This window comes from Dipteris shenzhenensis, chromosome 29, assembly GCF_047967505.1.
Source record: "Dipteris shenzhenensis isolate YYH24624 ecotype China chromosome 29, Dip_SZ_1.0, whole genome shotgun sequence".
Classification (NCBI taxonomy): domain Eukaryota; kingdom Viridiplantae; phylum Streptophyta; class Polypodiopsida; order Gleicheniales; family Dipteridaceae; genus Dipteris; species Dipteris shenzhenensis.
Window position 1 is genome coordinate 46,167,199 of NC_141624.1, and position 17,688 is coordinate 46,184,886.

At 46.8% G+C, this 17,688-nt stretch overlaps 1 protein-coding gene across 3 annotated transcripts in view; it reads right to left on the reverse strand.

Annotated features, from left to right (window-relative positions):
• The window catches only part of LAF3 (Amidohydrolase family), a 259,740-nt gene that overhangs the window by 51,133 nt on the left and 190,919 nt on the right, over positions 1-17,688 (reverse strand). For all 3 annotated transcript variants that reach the window (XM_087400545.1, XM_087400544.1, XM_087400546.1), the window contains one exon: positions 3,647-3,721. In XM_087400545.1, the coding sequence (XP_087256671.1) occupies positions 3,647-3,721 (75 nt within the window). The remainder of the gene's footprint in view (positions 1-3,646; positions 3,722-17,688) is intronic.

Consider the following 17,688-nt stretch of genomic DNA (forward strand, 5'->3'; position numbering starts at 1 on the left):
GTGGTTCAGTATTCTATGCAATGGCTGGTCAAGCTGTGGATAATTTTGGAATGCCTAGAGACTACCCCGTTGGGTTTCAGCCTGGTATGCAAGGAACTATGCTTGGGGGTATGCAGCCTGGAATGCATAATGTAATGTATGGAAATATTGGCATGCAGCCAAGGAATACAAAGTGGAATGCATGGCACCATGGGAGCTCCTACATGCATGATTGGTATGCAAGGAACTCGGGCTGGTATGACAAACCCTCCCATGGGTAGTGGCAATGTTGGCCAAGCTGTGGTGTGGGTAATGCTATGCAAGCACCATTTTTGCATCCGCCTGTTTATGATAATCGACACCTACAGGCAAGGCAAAAGACTTTAAGGAAGGTGGGGCAGAAGTGAAGTTTGAGACCTTTAATGGGGCACAAGGTAGGCTGAAAGCTTTGATTTTTGTTCAACAGTTTGATGCAAACCTTTTCAGGAGGTAAGTTTGCTGAGTCTTCTAAGATATACAAGGCAGCCACCTTTCTGAAAGGGAATGCATTACAGTGGTGGACTAATCTGTTACTTAAGAACAAAGCACCATTTAGTTGGGTTCAATTTAAACAGATATTCTCAGCCACTTGCTTGACTACTACATTCAAAGTGGATATAACGATAGCTTGGCATACTAGATACAGACAACTGCCTTAGCTTGGAAGAGCATAACAAGAAGTTTTGGGAGGTTTCGTTGCCCATTAGCTCTTATTGGCATGTGTCTCTATCTAAGCACATTGAGAAGTATTGTTGTGGGCTACCCAAAGAAATTAGAGGTTACTGCACTAAGACCAGAGTAACCAACATGTCACAGTTCCTTGAAAATGGAACTACAGCTAATGCTTTATTGCTTGGGAAGACTACTGGTTACAAGAGTAGTAAAAATGAGAATATTAAGAAAGCAGGGAAGCTAGGGAATGTTTCCAAGGATCCTTTCAATAGGGGGAAGAAGCGTGATAGGCTAGGCTCTAACTGGCTGTCACATGAAGAAAGGAAGGCCTTAATGGATGCTAACAAATGCTTTCATTGCAAGGAAGAGGGACATGCAGCACGGGAATGCTCAAAGCGCAAGTTAAAGGGGAAAACTGATGATACGGATAAATAGAAGGCAACCCACTGCAAGATTTACGCCTTATGTTATTAGCGCGCAGCCAAAAGGGGATGCTACAGAGCTGTGTAGAGCATGGGACAAGGTGAGAGATCAGATGTCATTGTGAGATTTACTAGTGAATACCTTTAGCCTGCATGTGGGCAAGGCCATAGTCGTTAGGTGTGCAAGGGCCCCCTAGGCATTAATGGCCTTGGGGGTGCCGCAAGGGGCAATTGAAACGTAGAATCACCACATGGCACTTTCCAAATGCGAAGTCCGTATGTGGGCTGATGGAAACACATGGAATACATCACGTGGATATTGACGATGGAGACAAAGTCTTATGTGCGGCAATTTTGCCAAGGGCTGGTGTGACACATCGCAGGTGAATTCCAAGGCTGATTTCAAGAGCTCCAATTGATGATTCCATCCGTACAGGGTTGGGAATAGCTTGTGGCCAGAGCTCACAAAGTCTGTACATAGGCTGGTCAGGTTTCAGGCTGTGGAGATCGTGGGCAGAGATCCCGAAGTTCGTACGTAGGCTGGTCATGATTCAAGCGTGAAGATCTCATGGGTAGAGATCCCAAAGTCTGTAGGTAGGCTGGTCACGATTCAGGTTGTGAAGAGCTTGTGGGCAGAGATCACGAAGTCCGTACGTAGGTTAGACATAACAGCCTATGAGGGATTGCTAATGTGGGCATGGGACCCAAGAATGCCCTCAAGGCATAGTCAATTGACTTCGTACTGCTTGAGAGGAGTTGGTTGCTCATAGGATTCTACTCATAGGTCGCGACTTGTTCTTGAAAGCTTGGTTGATCACTATAGGTTGCCTTATCGGCACAATGAGGCCTTGGAAGGTTGGCAGGGCACAAAGTTCCACCTACATGTCACGAGTTGTCCGGAAGGGGTTGGCTGGTCACAAGAGACTGCTTGCACATGCGAACTAACTCTAGGAGCTGGCTAGATAGTAGACCTCCTAATGCCTATGTTGTGCATGGGTGCTTTGAGTGGGTAGTTCTATTTCATGTCCAAGCTTCTATGGATGCTGCCTGTTTATTCATGCTTTCTTTCTAGCTTTGGGCAAATAAGAAGGTCAGGTGGGCAATTGGGGCAGTAATGGGAATTGTGTTTACCAGTAGGAGTTGCTAGGAACAATTCCTGCTGACTTAGAGCAAGCCATCTGGAACAGAAATGGATGCCCATTGACTTGCTTGCTGAGAGTAGTGCACAGCAAGCAATATGCATTGCATATTGATGCCTAATGGGCTGTGGAAGTTTCAGGGTCCTTTAAATAATAAAGAAACACGGAAAGGGGCGCCAAGGTTTGGGGCCAATTTGTGTCTCTGTTTTTGTTTGCAGGAGCATTCTAGCTCCCAATCTGTTGGTTGTTTAATTGCTGAATTGTTAATGTAAGAAAATTGGCTGGTCATTTGCTGATTACCGCGCTTTTGTTGGACTTAAGGCCGCTTTCAAGAGCTTTGTCTCTGAGTCTAATGACTCAAGACCGGCCTTCACCTTGACCTCCATGCAGCTCGTCCCCTTCTAATAGTTGCCTGTCCCCCCCGCCAAATGTTTCCTTCCCCTTTCCACCTATGCTAGTGGCAAGCTACCTTCCAGCCACCGCCCCCTCCTTTCATCTAGTTCTGGTCAGCCCTCCTGCCATTTACCGACATGATCTCCTCCCCCATCAAGAATCTTCTCCTCTCCTGTCCCAACGTTTTTCAGCTCCTCTATGTCCCACGAAGTTCCGCATCCCCTGCCTGCCGCTTTTTGGGCTGCCTGCTGGCCCTCGACCCTCTTGGTGTTAGGGCTGTCTAGCACAGCACATTGAGGCCTTGTAGGCCTTCCATCACCTTGTCCAAGATCTAGGATCAGTTGAGGCCTCCAAAGCCTTGTTTCCTCCTCACTGCCCCCCCTAGATTCCTCCCTTTTCAAGCTGCCTTAAGGAGGCTCCAAAGGCCTCCGCCCTCCCCGATTTCCCTCTCCCTCTCCAGTAAGAGATAACCATAACACTGAACCCCAAGTCATGAAGAAGGGTGCTCTATGAAATATGCTAAATATCTTGGCAACACCCTTCGAGATCATCCTCGCCTGTCTGCACTCCCAGAGGCAATGCTGAGCTGAGTTAACTACTACGTGGCATCAGGGACAAGTAGGGTCAGCCCCGAACTTGGATCTCCATAGGTTCACCTTGCAATCCCTCCATGAATAGTAGAAAACCAAAAGAAGAGAGTGATCTTTATATTCCTGAGGGATTTCCAGAGCCTCCTCCAAAAGTTTTTCGGCATCTCTACAGAAATCTGAAAACTATCCCAATGAGGAGCTCTGGAGAGCCTCCAACCTCTACTACTAAGCTAGAATCTCTTGGCATTTCTAACTATGTAACGAAAGAAGGAGAATATGCTTTTTCTGACAAGAAGAGGAGTCGTGATACTCGAAAGTGCCAGCCTTTCCTATTCATCTTTTTAGAAAGTAATTCATAGCAACTCCATAACACTGCTGAATTTCTACCTGTAGGTATCTTTTGCACACTTACTTGCATCGAAGCTATCACACCCAATGAGCTAAAACGTGCTGGAGCGCTTTGTGAAAGATGTTGAGCATGCTCAATCTACACCATTCAATACACAAATTTGATCTTTTAATTTAAAAACGGATCCTCTGACTGCATATCGATAGACAAGAATTTGACATATTATTATTAGCACATGCAAAATGACAGTAGTAATCCATTGCAATTTCATTTGAACATGGAAAACGAGAATTGCATTCTTCAGCAAATAGAAATAAAATTTTTGTGACAAAACTTACCATTAAGACAAATATTGCCAAACAATCAATACAAAGCTACAAGCAAGAATTATAGAAGTTTATTTAGCAATGTATTTCCCGTGTTTATGAAGAAAGTTTTCGGACCCAAGGCTTGGAATGTTTTAAGAAACATCTATCCATTTTCTTAAAATCATAAGACAAGGATTAGATATACAATTAACCTTGAGCATTTGTAACGCGAATATAGTGTAAGAGAAATATAGCTCCTACAACTTTATATATTATGCACTAAGAGAATTCTGCAAACACTCGGGAATGCAAGCCAATATAGATAAGACAAAGGTAATGGCGATCGAGACACGTACTAAACAAATGGATGTCAAATTTATTTTTTTGGCAAAAAGAGACTTCTATTAAGTATTAAAGAAAACCGTTAGAGCAAGCTCCATACGGGCTACACCATGCAATGCATGAAAAGCTCAAGAGCCAAAAAGAAAGGATTGGGGCTGATAGTGCCATCTCAATACGGTAGAAACCTCCGAGAAGAAGGGAGAACCCCTCCAAACTTGAAGAAATACCGTACTCCCAGAAGAGGTTGCCCGTGAAGGGCCCTGCATGCTAGCCCATATGGCTATCAAAGTGTAAACTGTGTCACTCCAAATACCCATGAACACCTGTGATGGGTGTATCTAGGTGCCATCCAAGGTCTTTGTGCATCTGGCTCTCCAAATGTGCCAAGAGGAAATGCTAGCCAAAATCTCCCAAGAGGTGTCCACTGAAGCATGCGAAGCTCTGAAGGGAGTAAGTGGTACATCCTGAAGAGAGCAGGGCTCTGTCACCTACTGGCGGATCGAGAGTGCCTAAGAAGAAGGCTCACCCTCATAAAACACCTAGGGCTTAGTAAGGGATAACCATGCGTCTGAGCCCCAAGTCATGAAGAAAGGGGAAGTATGAAAAATGCCGAGTATCCGAGCAACCCCTTTCCAAATAGTCCTCACCTGACTGCAGTTCCAAAGGCAATGTCGCACAAACTCCTCTGCCGAATGACAGCGAGGGCAAGTGGGATCAGCTCCAAATCATGATCTCCACAGGTTCACTGCAATCCCTCCATGAATAGAAAGCCAAAAGAAAAGAGTGATCTTTCTATTTCTGAGGGATTTCCAGAGCCTCCTCCAGAAATTCCTACGCAAAGCTGCGGTGATGAAGAAGTTGTCCCAATGGGGGGCACTGGAGGGAATCCAACCCCTACTGCTCAGCTGAAATCTCCTAGCATTACCAACCGTGCAATGAAAGAAGGGAATCCCCCTCTCTCGGTGCCCATGATCTATCCACTCCCACTCTCCTGGGTCCCACTACAAGCACCTGATAGGTACACCTCCATATAACCATAATCTCCAGGATCCCAGGGCCAAGAGTAGAGGGTCGAGGTCTAAGTACCACTGCAAGTCTGCTCCATGGTCCACAAAACCAGCAATCCTGACAGGCTGAAAGGCAACCTCTAGAAGAATATCATCCGTGGATCTAGCGAGTATACCTTCAACCCCAACATCAAAGACCAGTGCATCTTCCCGGAGACCTCGAAGATCGATCACTTGTAGAGGAATTGCTGTCCTCGGAAAAGCTCCCATCCAAGTGGTGGAAGTAATAGGCATCTCAACTGTCCATTCCACCGAGATGGCTGCATCTATCTGCTGAATCTTGCGTGCTACCCCTCTGAGGTGAGTGAGGGACTATAGACTCTGATCCTCAGGTAGCCTGATAAAAGCCTCCCAAGTGCCTACTGTGTAGGCGGGGCCTCTCTCCCATCTAGACCACTGCATGTAATGGGAAGTACCCAGTGGTCTGCCATGCTCATCAAGTATACTACCATTCCAAATGATTGGCTACCTATCAATCTCTTCGAGGGTAGAGGACCGAACCCTTCGAAGAGTGTTCCTGAAGCTCCCCCAAGCTTTCAAGATGGCAATCATGAGAGGAGAGGCAGGAGATCTGAGAAAGGCGAAAGTAAAAATCCAACGAGGGCTGTCCACCCAATCATCTCCCAAGGTAGATGTGCAAGCTTGAATGCATCCAAAAAAGAAAACCTTCCAAGGTTCCTGCCTAGGCATGAGTCCCCTCACCACCACCTTACAAAGCAATGCCCTGCACTGCAAGTCGGGGTCAATGATATTAAGGCCCCCTTCACATGTAGGGAGAATAATGGTCTCCCAAGCCACCCTTGTTGCAACATCTGCCGTGCCATCAAGTCCACTCCATAAGAAATTCCTGACTGGTCTAATGAGCTGAGTGATGTAATCCCTAGACCGGCAACAGCAAGAACACACAAACCAGGTGGTGGCCAAAAGAACATGGTTCACTACCACAACTCTAGATGCAAGGTCGAGTTTGGCTGAGCTCCATAAAATGAGCTTTTTCCTTAATACTTTCTAGTACTGCGGCAAACTGATGTGCTCGAGAGATGCCCAATCCTACCTGGCATCCCAAATATTTGACAGGAACACCCCTCTGAATCCAGGAAAAGCCAATGTCAACTTCCCAGCCTGGAGTATCCTCATCACTGATCCAAAAGCCAAAGGATTTATGCCAGTAAATGTGTGTCCCTGTAGCTGAGCAAAAGATATCCAAGGCTGTCTGGAAAGAATCAAGTGACTGCGAAGAGGCCTCAATAAAATTAGCAGTGTCATCAGCCAACTCACAGTCAAGAAGCTCCTGCTCCTATCTCAAGGGCAATCTCAGCCCATAAAGCTCAGCCTGAGATGTAAGGAAGATACTCATAGCTTCTGCCACAAAAAGAAAGAGGAAGGGAGCTAAAGGGCATCCCTAACCAATTGATTCTAGAAATCTGAAACCTATCACCCCTTACCCCTCCAATCAAAACATGGCCGTGGGCTGATCTGTAAAGGGAGGCCACCCCTCTAATCCATGCATTTGAAAATCCAAATCGTAGAAGAGTGCCCTCAAGAAAACCCCAATCTACTCTGTCATAGGCTTTGTCAAAGTCCAAGACTAGAATTGCTAGCCTCTGCCCGCTCTGCATAGCCCACTCTGTGGCTTCCCAAAAGGAAAAGATATTATCAAATACGCTCCTGCCATGCACAAAGCCTGTCTGAGTATCATGGATGAGGTCTGGAAGAAGGGGCTGCAATAGGATGCTGATCGCCTTGGCAAGGATTTTGTATAGAGTGCCCAAAAGAGTGATGGGTCTCCAATGGGATACAAAATTCTTGTTGCCACCTTTCGGGATAAGGTGTATGAGTCCCTCGGTCAATGAGTCGGGCACCTCACCCGAGTCCCAAATGCCCTGCAGGGCTGAAGTAATATGATCACCTATCATATCCCAAAAGGCTATAAAAAAAGATGGAGTACGACCATCGGAACCAGGGCACTTGCCCTTATGAAAGGCGGAGAGAGCAGTCCTGAACTCTATGTTGGTAAAGCGTGCATCAAGTGAGCATATCATCTCTGGTGTGACCAACACAGGTAAACTCTACCAAATTTCATCTCTAGCCACATCTCTGGCCTATGTGTCAGGATCTGCAGAAAGAAGGGAGGCATAGAAAGCTGTCGCTAAGTGCATGACGGTATCCGGATGAGACTGCAAAACGCCGTCAGAGTCAATAAGCTGCCTGACACTCTCTCTACTATGTCTGGGACCAAGTGTAGAGAAAAAGTGTTTATTGACTCTCCCTCCCATCTGTATCCAAAAGGACTCCCGTGCGTGGAAGGCAGACTCTGCTCTCTGATCAAGCAATGTCTGCAAGTGAGTCCTTGCTGCAGCAAGGTGCTCATGTATCCAAGCATCTGATGGTCGTCTCTGCTCCTCCCTCTGCAAGGCTGCTAACTGCCGGCGTATACCAATCTCCCGCCTGAGTACCTCACCTCACCGAGCACTAGCGACAGAGTGATAAAAGTCGCTGATAATGGCAAGTGTTGTGACCACATGTGAAGGACCGGCCACCCCCCCTGCATGTGAGAAACCCAGATCTCCAAGACTACGTCTGTGAGAGTCTCATCTGTGTATAAGGCATCGGGGATCCTGATACTGTGAGACCGTCCTCTTAGATGGGGCTCTGAGATAGACAAAACTATCGGAAAATGGTCGGAAGTGGAAACACCAGGTGCAATGCAAACTGTCCCCCCTCTGTCAAGAGCCCAGTCATCCACATAGAATCTGTCAATCCGAGCAAGGATAGGCATCTGCACCCTACGGTTCCACCATGAAAACAAAAGTGACTGAGACTGAATATCAAATGCATCATCTGACCAAACATCTCTACCACTGAACCTGAACAAGAAGGCATCCCCAGCTGCTCTCTCGAGGGAATGAATACCACCTTCTTTGCCCCCTTGCTTATCGGATGGTGCCTCAACCATGTTGAAGTCACCTCCAATAATCCAATGTCAGCCCACGAAAGCAACTCTTTCCAAAACCGAACATGGTCACCTCTGTTGTTCGGAGTGTAGAGGTTAAGGAAACCAACCTTATGTCCGTCAATCAAAAGTAAAACCCACTGGGCCTTGGAGAGGATGATGGTAGCGTGTCCAATGACCAGAGGGAGAATAGAATCTGAAACTGATATGCATGTACCTCCTCTGGTTCCCAGTGCAGGAAGCCAAAAAGTCCAGCTTGAAAGCAGCTTACCTGACTTGGAGCAATCTCTGATATCGAGTTTGTGTTCCTGAAAAAAAAGAATGTCTAAGGAACCACTTGAAACACCTGGATGGAGCTGAAACCTGATCAGCTGTTTGCGACGGCGATGAGGGATGCCGCCCAATCCCTGTATATTCCAACTGCCTATCCTCATCGGCGCAAGGAAGCAGGTTGGAATACCTTACCCGACCTAGTGGCTAATAAAGAACCCTCCACCGGAGCTCACCTCCTGCCATACACACGAGGTCCAAGGGGAGGAAAGTCCACATGTGAGAGAGAGAAAGATCTCTCAATAGGGATGCCGATAACCGGCTCTCTGAAAGTGGAAGGCGAAGGATTCCTACCGAAGCAGGGAGAGAATGTAAGACTCCCTTTCCTCTATCCACAGAAGGAGGCACTTGTACTGGGTCCTGATCAAGAAGTGCTGCGAACGAGGTGCCAACAACGTGGGCTGCTGAGGGAGGTACACCTTGATCCTGAGGTGGAGTGGAAGAAGGCTCCTTAACACTAGGCTCCAAGGCGTTAGTCTCCCAAGGCTTCAAGGGGGTAGCCTCTAAAGCGGTCGAGGTATGATCTGAAGTAGAGGGCCTAACCGCGACCGGATCCCACCGTGGGCCAAAGGTGGTGCGGGGTGCAGTAGGGACTCGAGTAGCCCTAGGAGGTGGGGGAACCTGTGTCTGAGGTGGTGTCTGTGGAGTGGTAGGTCCTGCTCCTGCTCTCTGTCGTAAGCTAGTATCAGCTGGTTGCTTTTTGGGCCTCTTTTTCTTCTTTGGGCAATCTTTGGCGAAGTGCCCCAAGGATCTGCAAATCCTGCACTGGTCTTGCCAACTTGCAACCTCAAATCTCTGGTGGAAGAAAGACCCATCGGGTCGCTATAGCATGATGTGGTCATCTGAAATATTAGGGTCCTGGACAATGACCCTAACCCTACGTACCCCATCCATCTTGACCGCCTCAGTAGCCGAAGAGGGCTTGCTAGGAAGAGGGGGGATCTCTGCTACCACACCAAACCTCTCGCTTATAACTGAAAGAAGCCGGTGATAAACTAAGGGGAGACCAGGGAACCTGATGAAAACAGAACTCCCTGCTTGTCCTCTTCAACTGGGTCAAAGTGCAGTTGAAAGGGAAACAAAAAAAATCCTCCTGTAGCCTAGAAATAGAAACCCGGCCTGTAGCAAGTCTCTCGTGACGTCTGGGGTATCTAGGTACACCTGAAAGAAACCTCGTCCCAAACAGAGGAGAGAGAGCAAGTTAGAAAAAGCCATCTCGGGTTGGACACCCACATCACATCGGGTTGAAGGAGAAGGGAGGTTGAAGAAGGGGGGAGCTGGAAGGGGGGAGAGGGAGGGCAGCAAGGGAGAGAAGGGAAAGGGACAGCAGGGGAGTGAAGAGGAGAGAGGGAGGGGAGGAGAGAAGGAGGGGGGGAGAGGAGAGGGGAGGGGGGGGGGGGCGTGGGAGCAGCGTAGGCAGCAGCGCGGGGGGGGCAGCGCAGCAGCACCGCGGGGGCGGGGGGGTAGTGCAGCAGCAGCGCCGGGGGGGGGGGGGGGGTAGCACAGCAGCAGCACGGGAGGGGGTAGCACAGCAGCATGGTAAGGGGAGGGGAGGAGAGGGAGGGGAAGGGGCAGCAGGTAGGGAGGGAGGGGAGTCGAGGGGAGGGCAGTAGGAGGAGTGGGGAGCAGCAGCAGCTGGTTCTTGAAAAAATCCGCACAATGATTCTTTTGGTAGATAGAGAACCTTCCATGTCAAATTTTAAGGGGAGCCCTGGAAACAATTAACACATATAAATATCTAGGGATATAGAGTTGACGCACACATCCGAGAACATTACAAGGCAGCAGAGATAGTCTGAAAAATCTGCTGGAGCAGCCAGCCAAAAAGCTAGGAATCTACTTGAAAGAGATTTTGGAACATCACAATAAGGTACTAGGACTAGCACACACGCTAGCCCAAAAAGTACTCACTATAAGTTAGTAATATTTTCTCTCACTCGATGTAAAGGAGCACTATTAGTCGATAGCGATCACCGGTCCCATAGAGCTTGAAGAGTCTCACCCAGACTTTAATAGAAGCATATCATCTTTCTCCCTCAAGGCACAAGAAGAAGAGAAAACAAAGAAGGCATTTGGAGGAGCTAACATCTGCAAATGAATCTTTCAAGAAGGAGATGGCTGCAGTTCAAGCCAATATGCAGGGCAAGCAGAATTTATGCAGTAAATAACAAAAGGGGAAGAAAATTTTCTAGAATGGAAAGAAGTGGTCAAGAAAGGTGCATGAGCCCCAAAGATGGCCTTCACTTTTGTGGCGTTAGAGCAGGAAAACAGGCGAAGCAATAAAGCCCTTAGTGTGTTGGTAAGAGGCTTGGCAGTGGGTGATACCTTGATGACGGATGCAAAGGCATTCATTACCACGATGAACATCAATCTCAGCTTTGAGGTTGCATGGTGAGGAGGAAGAGATGACGTACCCACACGAGGCTGCTCATAATTAAGTTCAGGACTGCCATGGATCAATCCACTTTTATGAGTATGAGAGCCACGCTGAAAGGGACCATGACATACCTTGATGACGATCTCACACTCTTGCAGAAAGAGCATCGAAAAGAGGTATGACACGTGTTATGCCATCCACAGAGGAAGGAAAATGGGCTGTCTGTAAAGATGGAAAAGTCATAATCCGAGAGAGGAAAGAAAAAGGAGAGGATACACGTGGGGATAGTGCATGATGGTGCCCAGGCCATGGGGTGAGGGGACAATGTGGGATGAAGATAGCAGTATGGAATTGTAATGGCACCCTATGGTCAGATCTAGGGGGCTTCTCAGAGACTTACACTGGTAGAGAGTGAATATTCAACACTGAAACACATTAGAGTCCTGAAAGAGGACTACCCATAGTCATCACAGGATATACCTGGGAGTAAACCTTTAGACAGGAGACGAGGAGGAACACTCTAGAGGGGTAGTTTAGATCGCACTTGAGGCCAGCTATATCTATGATATGGAAGGAGGAGCACGCACAACATATGTGGATACGATTCCAGCCACAAGATACACGACCGCTCTTTATGCTATTTTCCCCCAGACACATCATCTTAAGCACGTGAGGTCACAACAAATGGTCATAGCCCCTATGAGATGATCTATGAGGACATAGTGGAATTTTCCAAGTATGAAGAGGTACTCCTCGGTGATTTCAATGCGCGCATGGGGGATCGACAGGTGGAGCTGCTTGATTTTGAGTAAGACCCCCTCCAGGTGCCAGAGGTAGACCTAGCAGAGCTCTGGATAGAGAGACATTCAAAGGATGCATCACATGTGCCACGATATTGGACACATATATTAGACGATGGAGCGATACATGATCTGATCATATATAATAGTCTCCAACGAGGCCGAGGTCTCGAGGGCTTACATGTTTCCCACATGGAGGGGACAACACCACTGTGGACTACCCCGACTTTTGTGACATGAGTACAGGACTTATATATATATATATTCCCTTATATATATAGTCCCTTTGGCCCCTCTTGGCACCGATCACTCATGCATGTCATTTAACATCTTGACTACATTGCCAGATATAGTACATGATCCACCTGCCCCCACCCAAGTTTGGGTACATTTCGATCATGCCCTTGATGCAGTTTATATGAGGCACCTGTCCCGCTGGCTAGCGACTCCCTTGAGAGATCATGCAGACCTCGTTCTTGCCTCAGACAAACCGGTATTAGTGATCCATGATGCTGCCACCAGATCATTCCCTACGATGAGATATACAGTTCACCCCCTAGCTAGGAAGATGCACACAATCCTTGGTATGACGATGAGTGTCGAAAGATGAGATCATACCTCATATGGGAGCAAGCTTTGGCACACTTAACGAGGTTTGAGGCACAATGGATTTCACAAAATCTGATGCGGCGTAAGAGGCGAGCTCTCCTCTCACATAGGATGGATGAGGTGATCCGATCATTTCGTGGAGATGACCCCACTTTTGCACCGCGACTATTATCCGATGGGAAGCCACCTATACCCATCACAGATCCAAAGGTGTGGCACACCTAGGCGACATCCCTCTACGATGTCCTGGCTCAGACACCACTGGACATGTCCGCTCTTTCCTGGCCCTCCATGCATCCTATTCGACCACAAAGTGTGAGAGTTGTGCTATGCCGGCTCCACAATCGGAGAGCCCAAGACGAGAGGCCTTGGCCCCGATCCTAGCACAGATGCTCAACCATGTGGTATGTCATGGTTTCCCTCCTCCTTGGAATACCACTACCATTGTACCGATACACAAAGAAGGAGACTTTTAGTAGCTCCACCCTTTTTGCTTGTTGTATCAGGGTTTCTATCAGTCTCATAGACCTATCAGTCTTCCGTAGATTCTAATACTCTCTCTCTCTCTCTCTCTCTCTCTCTTTGTTCTCCATCGTAGCCTATGTCTTAGCCTCTCATCGTAGTCGTAGCCTCTCCGTCGTACCCTTCTTAGACTCCGTCCCGTAACCCTTCCGTAGTTTCGTCTTTTTATCTCGTCTATAGCCCTCCAATAGCCTTCGTCCGTAGCCCATTAAAACCCAAACCACACCTCAAGAATAACTTTGAGGTGAAACTACAGTTCAGAGGGCTTGAGGAATAGTGCACTACATAGGGACAACAAGCTCTTACAAAAATTTCCAAGAAAGAGGCAAAATGGAGAGGAGGTGGAAGTGAGGAAGAAGATGATGATGTGGCAAACTAGGGGGCTAAAGGGTTTTCTAGAACCAAGAACTCTGATACCACATGTTGGGGAATGGGAGAGAAGAGATGCATCATGACAAGAGTTGTGAACACAAGAGAAGACCAAAATGTGTGTTCTATTGATTGTGAGAGAGAAGCCTCTCATTTATAGAGTGGGAGAGAGGGTGGCCTAGATCATAGGCACCTCTCCTACAATCATCCCTACATCATAGGGACCTCCTAAATCATTTGCACCTCTTGAAGAGGGCGCCTTCTACTGCATCATCACCTTTGTCATGGTCCTAGATAGTACTAAGTGTGCTTCACTACACACACACACACAAACATGTGACTGCTAGATGCACACATGCACCTTAGAGCAAGCCCTTGATCACAAATGTCCCAACACTTTACACAATCCAGGTTATAAAAGAGGACCCTCATAAAACAGTATATGGGGCTGGGGATAGCAGCAAATGAGGGAAATATTTGCCTAGAACCATGCTATTTTGTGCCAACTCCAATCTCCTATCAACAAACACAACAGCCTCTCAGGAGGGGACTCCTTCATGCATTTGGGAAAGGATATAACCATATACTCTAAAAGATCATGAAATCATACCGATCAGGGATTCTAATGCATGAAGAGGCTCAAGGCAGGCTATCATAACAATAGAAGGGAAAACCCCACCTGGAAGGAGGAAATGGATGAGGATAGTGAGGAAATAAGGGGCTAGAAGAGGACGTCAGAAGACATAAGTGAGACCACCCCATGGGGAAACAATTACTGACCTTATGTGAATGTTTTGGGCTATAGATATGCAACAGCACTCTCCTCTTTAGAAAAACAGGAGGCTACACATGCAAAATCCCTCACAGTTTAAGCGTAACTGACTAAATCATCGTAAGTCTAAATGCAAATCACATGGTCAGATATCTCAAGGTCGATGGAGACACTCTAGAGTCTGACCACAAAGAGATCGCCCTTGAGATTGTTGGAACAAGGTTCACTGCAGTAAAATAGAAGCAAACAGCACTCCTTCATCATAACACCCACCTCAACCTAAGAAAACTACGTGCCAAGGTAGTACATGGCCCAAATCTGTTGTAGCAAATGACAACTGTGAATCAGCCTCAAAAGTTGCAATATCCTGACTGGAAGGTCGAGTCAAGATCATTCCTCCCACATATAAAACCAGAATCAGCAAGTTAGCATCATGCTTGCGAACATAGACCTCGTCTTGCAAATTTGCATGATGGAAAGCAGTTGTGATGTCAAGCTTATGCACTTGCCGATGATGGGCTGCTATGGCAATGGCACACCTAATGGTTGTTGTCACGGGGACGTGAAGTTATGAACCGTGACTAACTTTGGCTTAGGGGGCTAGCCCAGGGGAAGCGACACTTCCCAGAAGTCCCTAGGTGCACACACTAGGCCTACTTGCTAGGGGCAAGGCAAGGTTTAGAGGAGTCTTAAAGTTAGGCCCAAGGAAACCAATCTTTCATTGGTTAGAAGGGTTAGGACTTAAGTGTGAGGAGCAAACTGATGTTTCATTGGTTTGTGTGGGTTAGAGCATTAATGAGGGGGCCACGTGGCAGCCCCTCATGCACACCTACCCTCTCTCCTTCCAAGGCTAATGTATGGTTTTCTTTTGACGTTGATTTTGTTTTTGCTCATTTGCACGCATCTCGAGGCAAAGGGGTCATGTTTTACGAGGCGCCGTACGAATCCATACAGACGGGCATGCATTCCAACGCTTGATTGCTTGCATATTTGACCTGCACGCATCTCGAGGCAGTCTGTACAGTCGAGGAACTGCATGCATACCTGTTGTACGGGCCTTTCAACGATGTTGTACGGACGACTCCATGTTGGCTGTACAGGTCTTTTATTGCTGCTGCCGAACGGGATATTTGGGCACTCTTTCCAAGGCTTGTATGGTGGTTTTTGCTTCACGCACTTTGAGGTTCTGGCTGCTGGTTGAACTTGTTTTCTCCTGCCCAGAGGTCTTTTGCACACCTGAGCTTCTTCATCCCCTTTCTTCTGCGCTTCCAGTCTTCTCATTCTCTCTCTTTCTCCCTCTACCCCTTGGTTGGAAGTCACCTGAACTCTGTTAGGGGCCTGGACAGTGGAAAGGTGCGAGAGCAGAGCTTGCCCCTCTTCCACGGACAGCAGGTACAGTCGTTTTGACTTCCCCTTTGTTTTCCATTTGCAATTTTTTTCAAGTTCCTTGCAGTGCATTTGTTGTTTGGAGCTTCCTCTGGACCTTACAGGCTTAAAGCAAATGCTTAGTTATAGAAAGTGTGCCTGGGAGAGTGCCAGAGGGGCAGTGTATTGCATTTGGATGCCTTGAGGCTGGGAAGTGTATGGATGCCTTGTCACTAACAGTTGGTTACAGTCTTTGTGGAATGCTTGGACACCTTTACAGTTGGTCATGGACAAATGGTGAATGCCTTAGCTTTGCCTTGGCACTTGGGTACTAGTGTGTGCACTAGGATGGAATGCAGGTTATAGCCAAGGTGGCTTAGACTATAGAATTGCCCGTGGGCAGAGCATAAGGGTGAGCCCTTGTTGTATGTACAAATCTCATTCTTAAAGAAATAAATAAAAACCGGAAGGGGCGCCTAGAGTTTGGGGCCAGTGTGATGTCTTGTACTTGGTCTCATTGAGCAGGGGCACTCTAGCCTCCATCCAGTTATTTCTCAAATTGTTTCTAAGTGGTATTGTTTAAAGTTAAGTGGTTGGAAATGATGCAATGTGGCTGTGAGTAATGAATATGCAATGCAAGTTATGGTCTACTGCCCCTTAGGAAACTTAAGGCCGGTTACAGTTGTAATGCATGACATAGTGCAAAAGTTTCCTTGAAGTCGATTCCCTGCTATTCAGCATAGCCTTTTGCAACAAGCGGGCCTTATAGTAGTCAACATTTCCTTCAGCCTTCCTTTTGAGTTTGTAAACCCAGTTGGTCCCTATAGCATGCTTCCCTTTAGGCAAGTCACACAACTCCCAAGTGTGCGATTTTGATATATTGAATCCAACTTGGATTTCATAGCATCCATCCAATCGTTGCTCTCAAAAGCATCTTGTGACGCAATCAATGGAACCTCCACTAAGTGTCCCTGCATGTGATGAGAGGCAGCCCTCGTATGGCCAAACAAAGTCTCTGCTTATTGGCTGTCCTTCAAGCCATCCAAGAGCCATCTAGGGACTGTTTTCTGCTGTCTTATGACAGCCCTCTATTTTGTCCCAGTTTCATCTGTGGCAGCCTGATCAACGGGAGGCATATCAGGCTGTAAATCAAATCGAATATGTGGATGTAAAGCGCCATGTTTTTGACAGTCCAATGAGTTTTCAGCAAAGACAAGATCTCTATTAATGGTAACATTGCATGTAAGCAAATATAACCTATACCCTTTTCTTTTTTAGCTGTATCCAATGAAAATGCATTTGAGAAGATTTTCCTCAAGCTTCTATTGTAACTGAGATGGAACATGTGCATATGCTAGGTGTTCAAACTCTCTCATGTGTGAGACAACCACCTTATGACCTATCTATGCCTCATAAAGTGTGATAGTCATTAATGCCCTGGTTGGTGACTTGTTTAAGACATAATTGGCACACATGACAAGATCCAACCAAATTTTATTTGGCAAAGACTTCCCTTTCATGGTTCAAGCGCTCATGCCACGAATGAGTATCTAAAACCACAGAATCCTCTACTGCAATTGATGCAGTGTCTATCTCTTTTGGCATAGGCATCTAGTCTATACAGACCCCGAGTCAAATGTCCCAATGATAACAATGGTATTCCCTTTTCTGAAATCATAGACTGCACAACAGTAACCAATGGTATTACCATTTTTTGAAATCATAGACAGCACAATGGTAACCGTAGAAGATAACTCTATACCCATGGTGATACCAATGTTATTACGATTTCTGAAATCATAGGTGACACAGCAGTAACCATGGAAGACAAAACTATATCCAAGAATAGCTATAGTTGAAACAGATATGTGATTCTTTTTGACCCCTGGAACATACAAAACATCCTGTATAGAGGCAGAATCACCTGATGATGCTGCTGCAAGTTTAACTTGGCTAATGCCCTTCACAACATAAGATGCATTTTTGACACAAGTCATTGTGCCCCCATCAGTGCACCATGCAGAGAAAGAAAAAGCTTCTCACAAGAAGTGATGTGCTTAGAAGCACCACTGTCCAAACACCTGCATGCATCTAAAATTGCCATGCAAGAGTCATGAATGGAGGGATTATACCTGTATGTGACCACAAAATCCCAATCATGATGAGAAACATTGGCTGATTCACCCTTCTTATGAGAAGAGGAAGCATCAGTAACTGCAATTGCTCCTTCATCATCTCTGACTCTATGTGCTTTCGGCATTTTTGAGATATCATGAACTCATTTCGTGCAA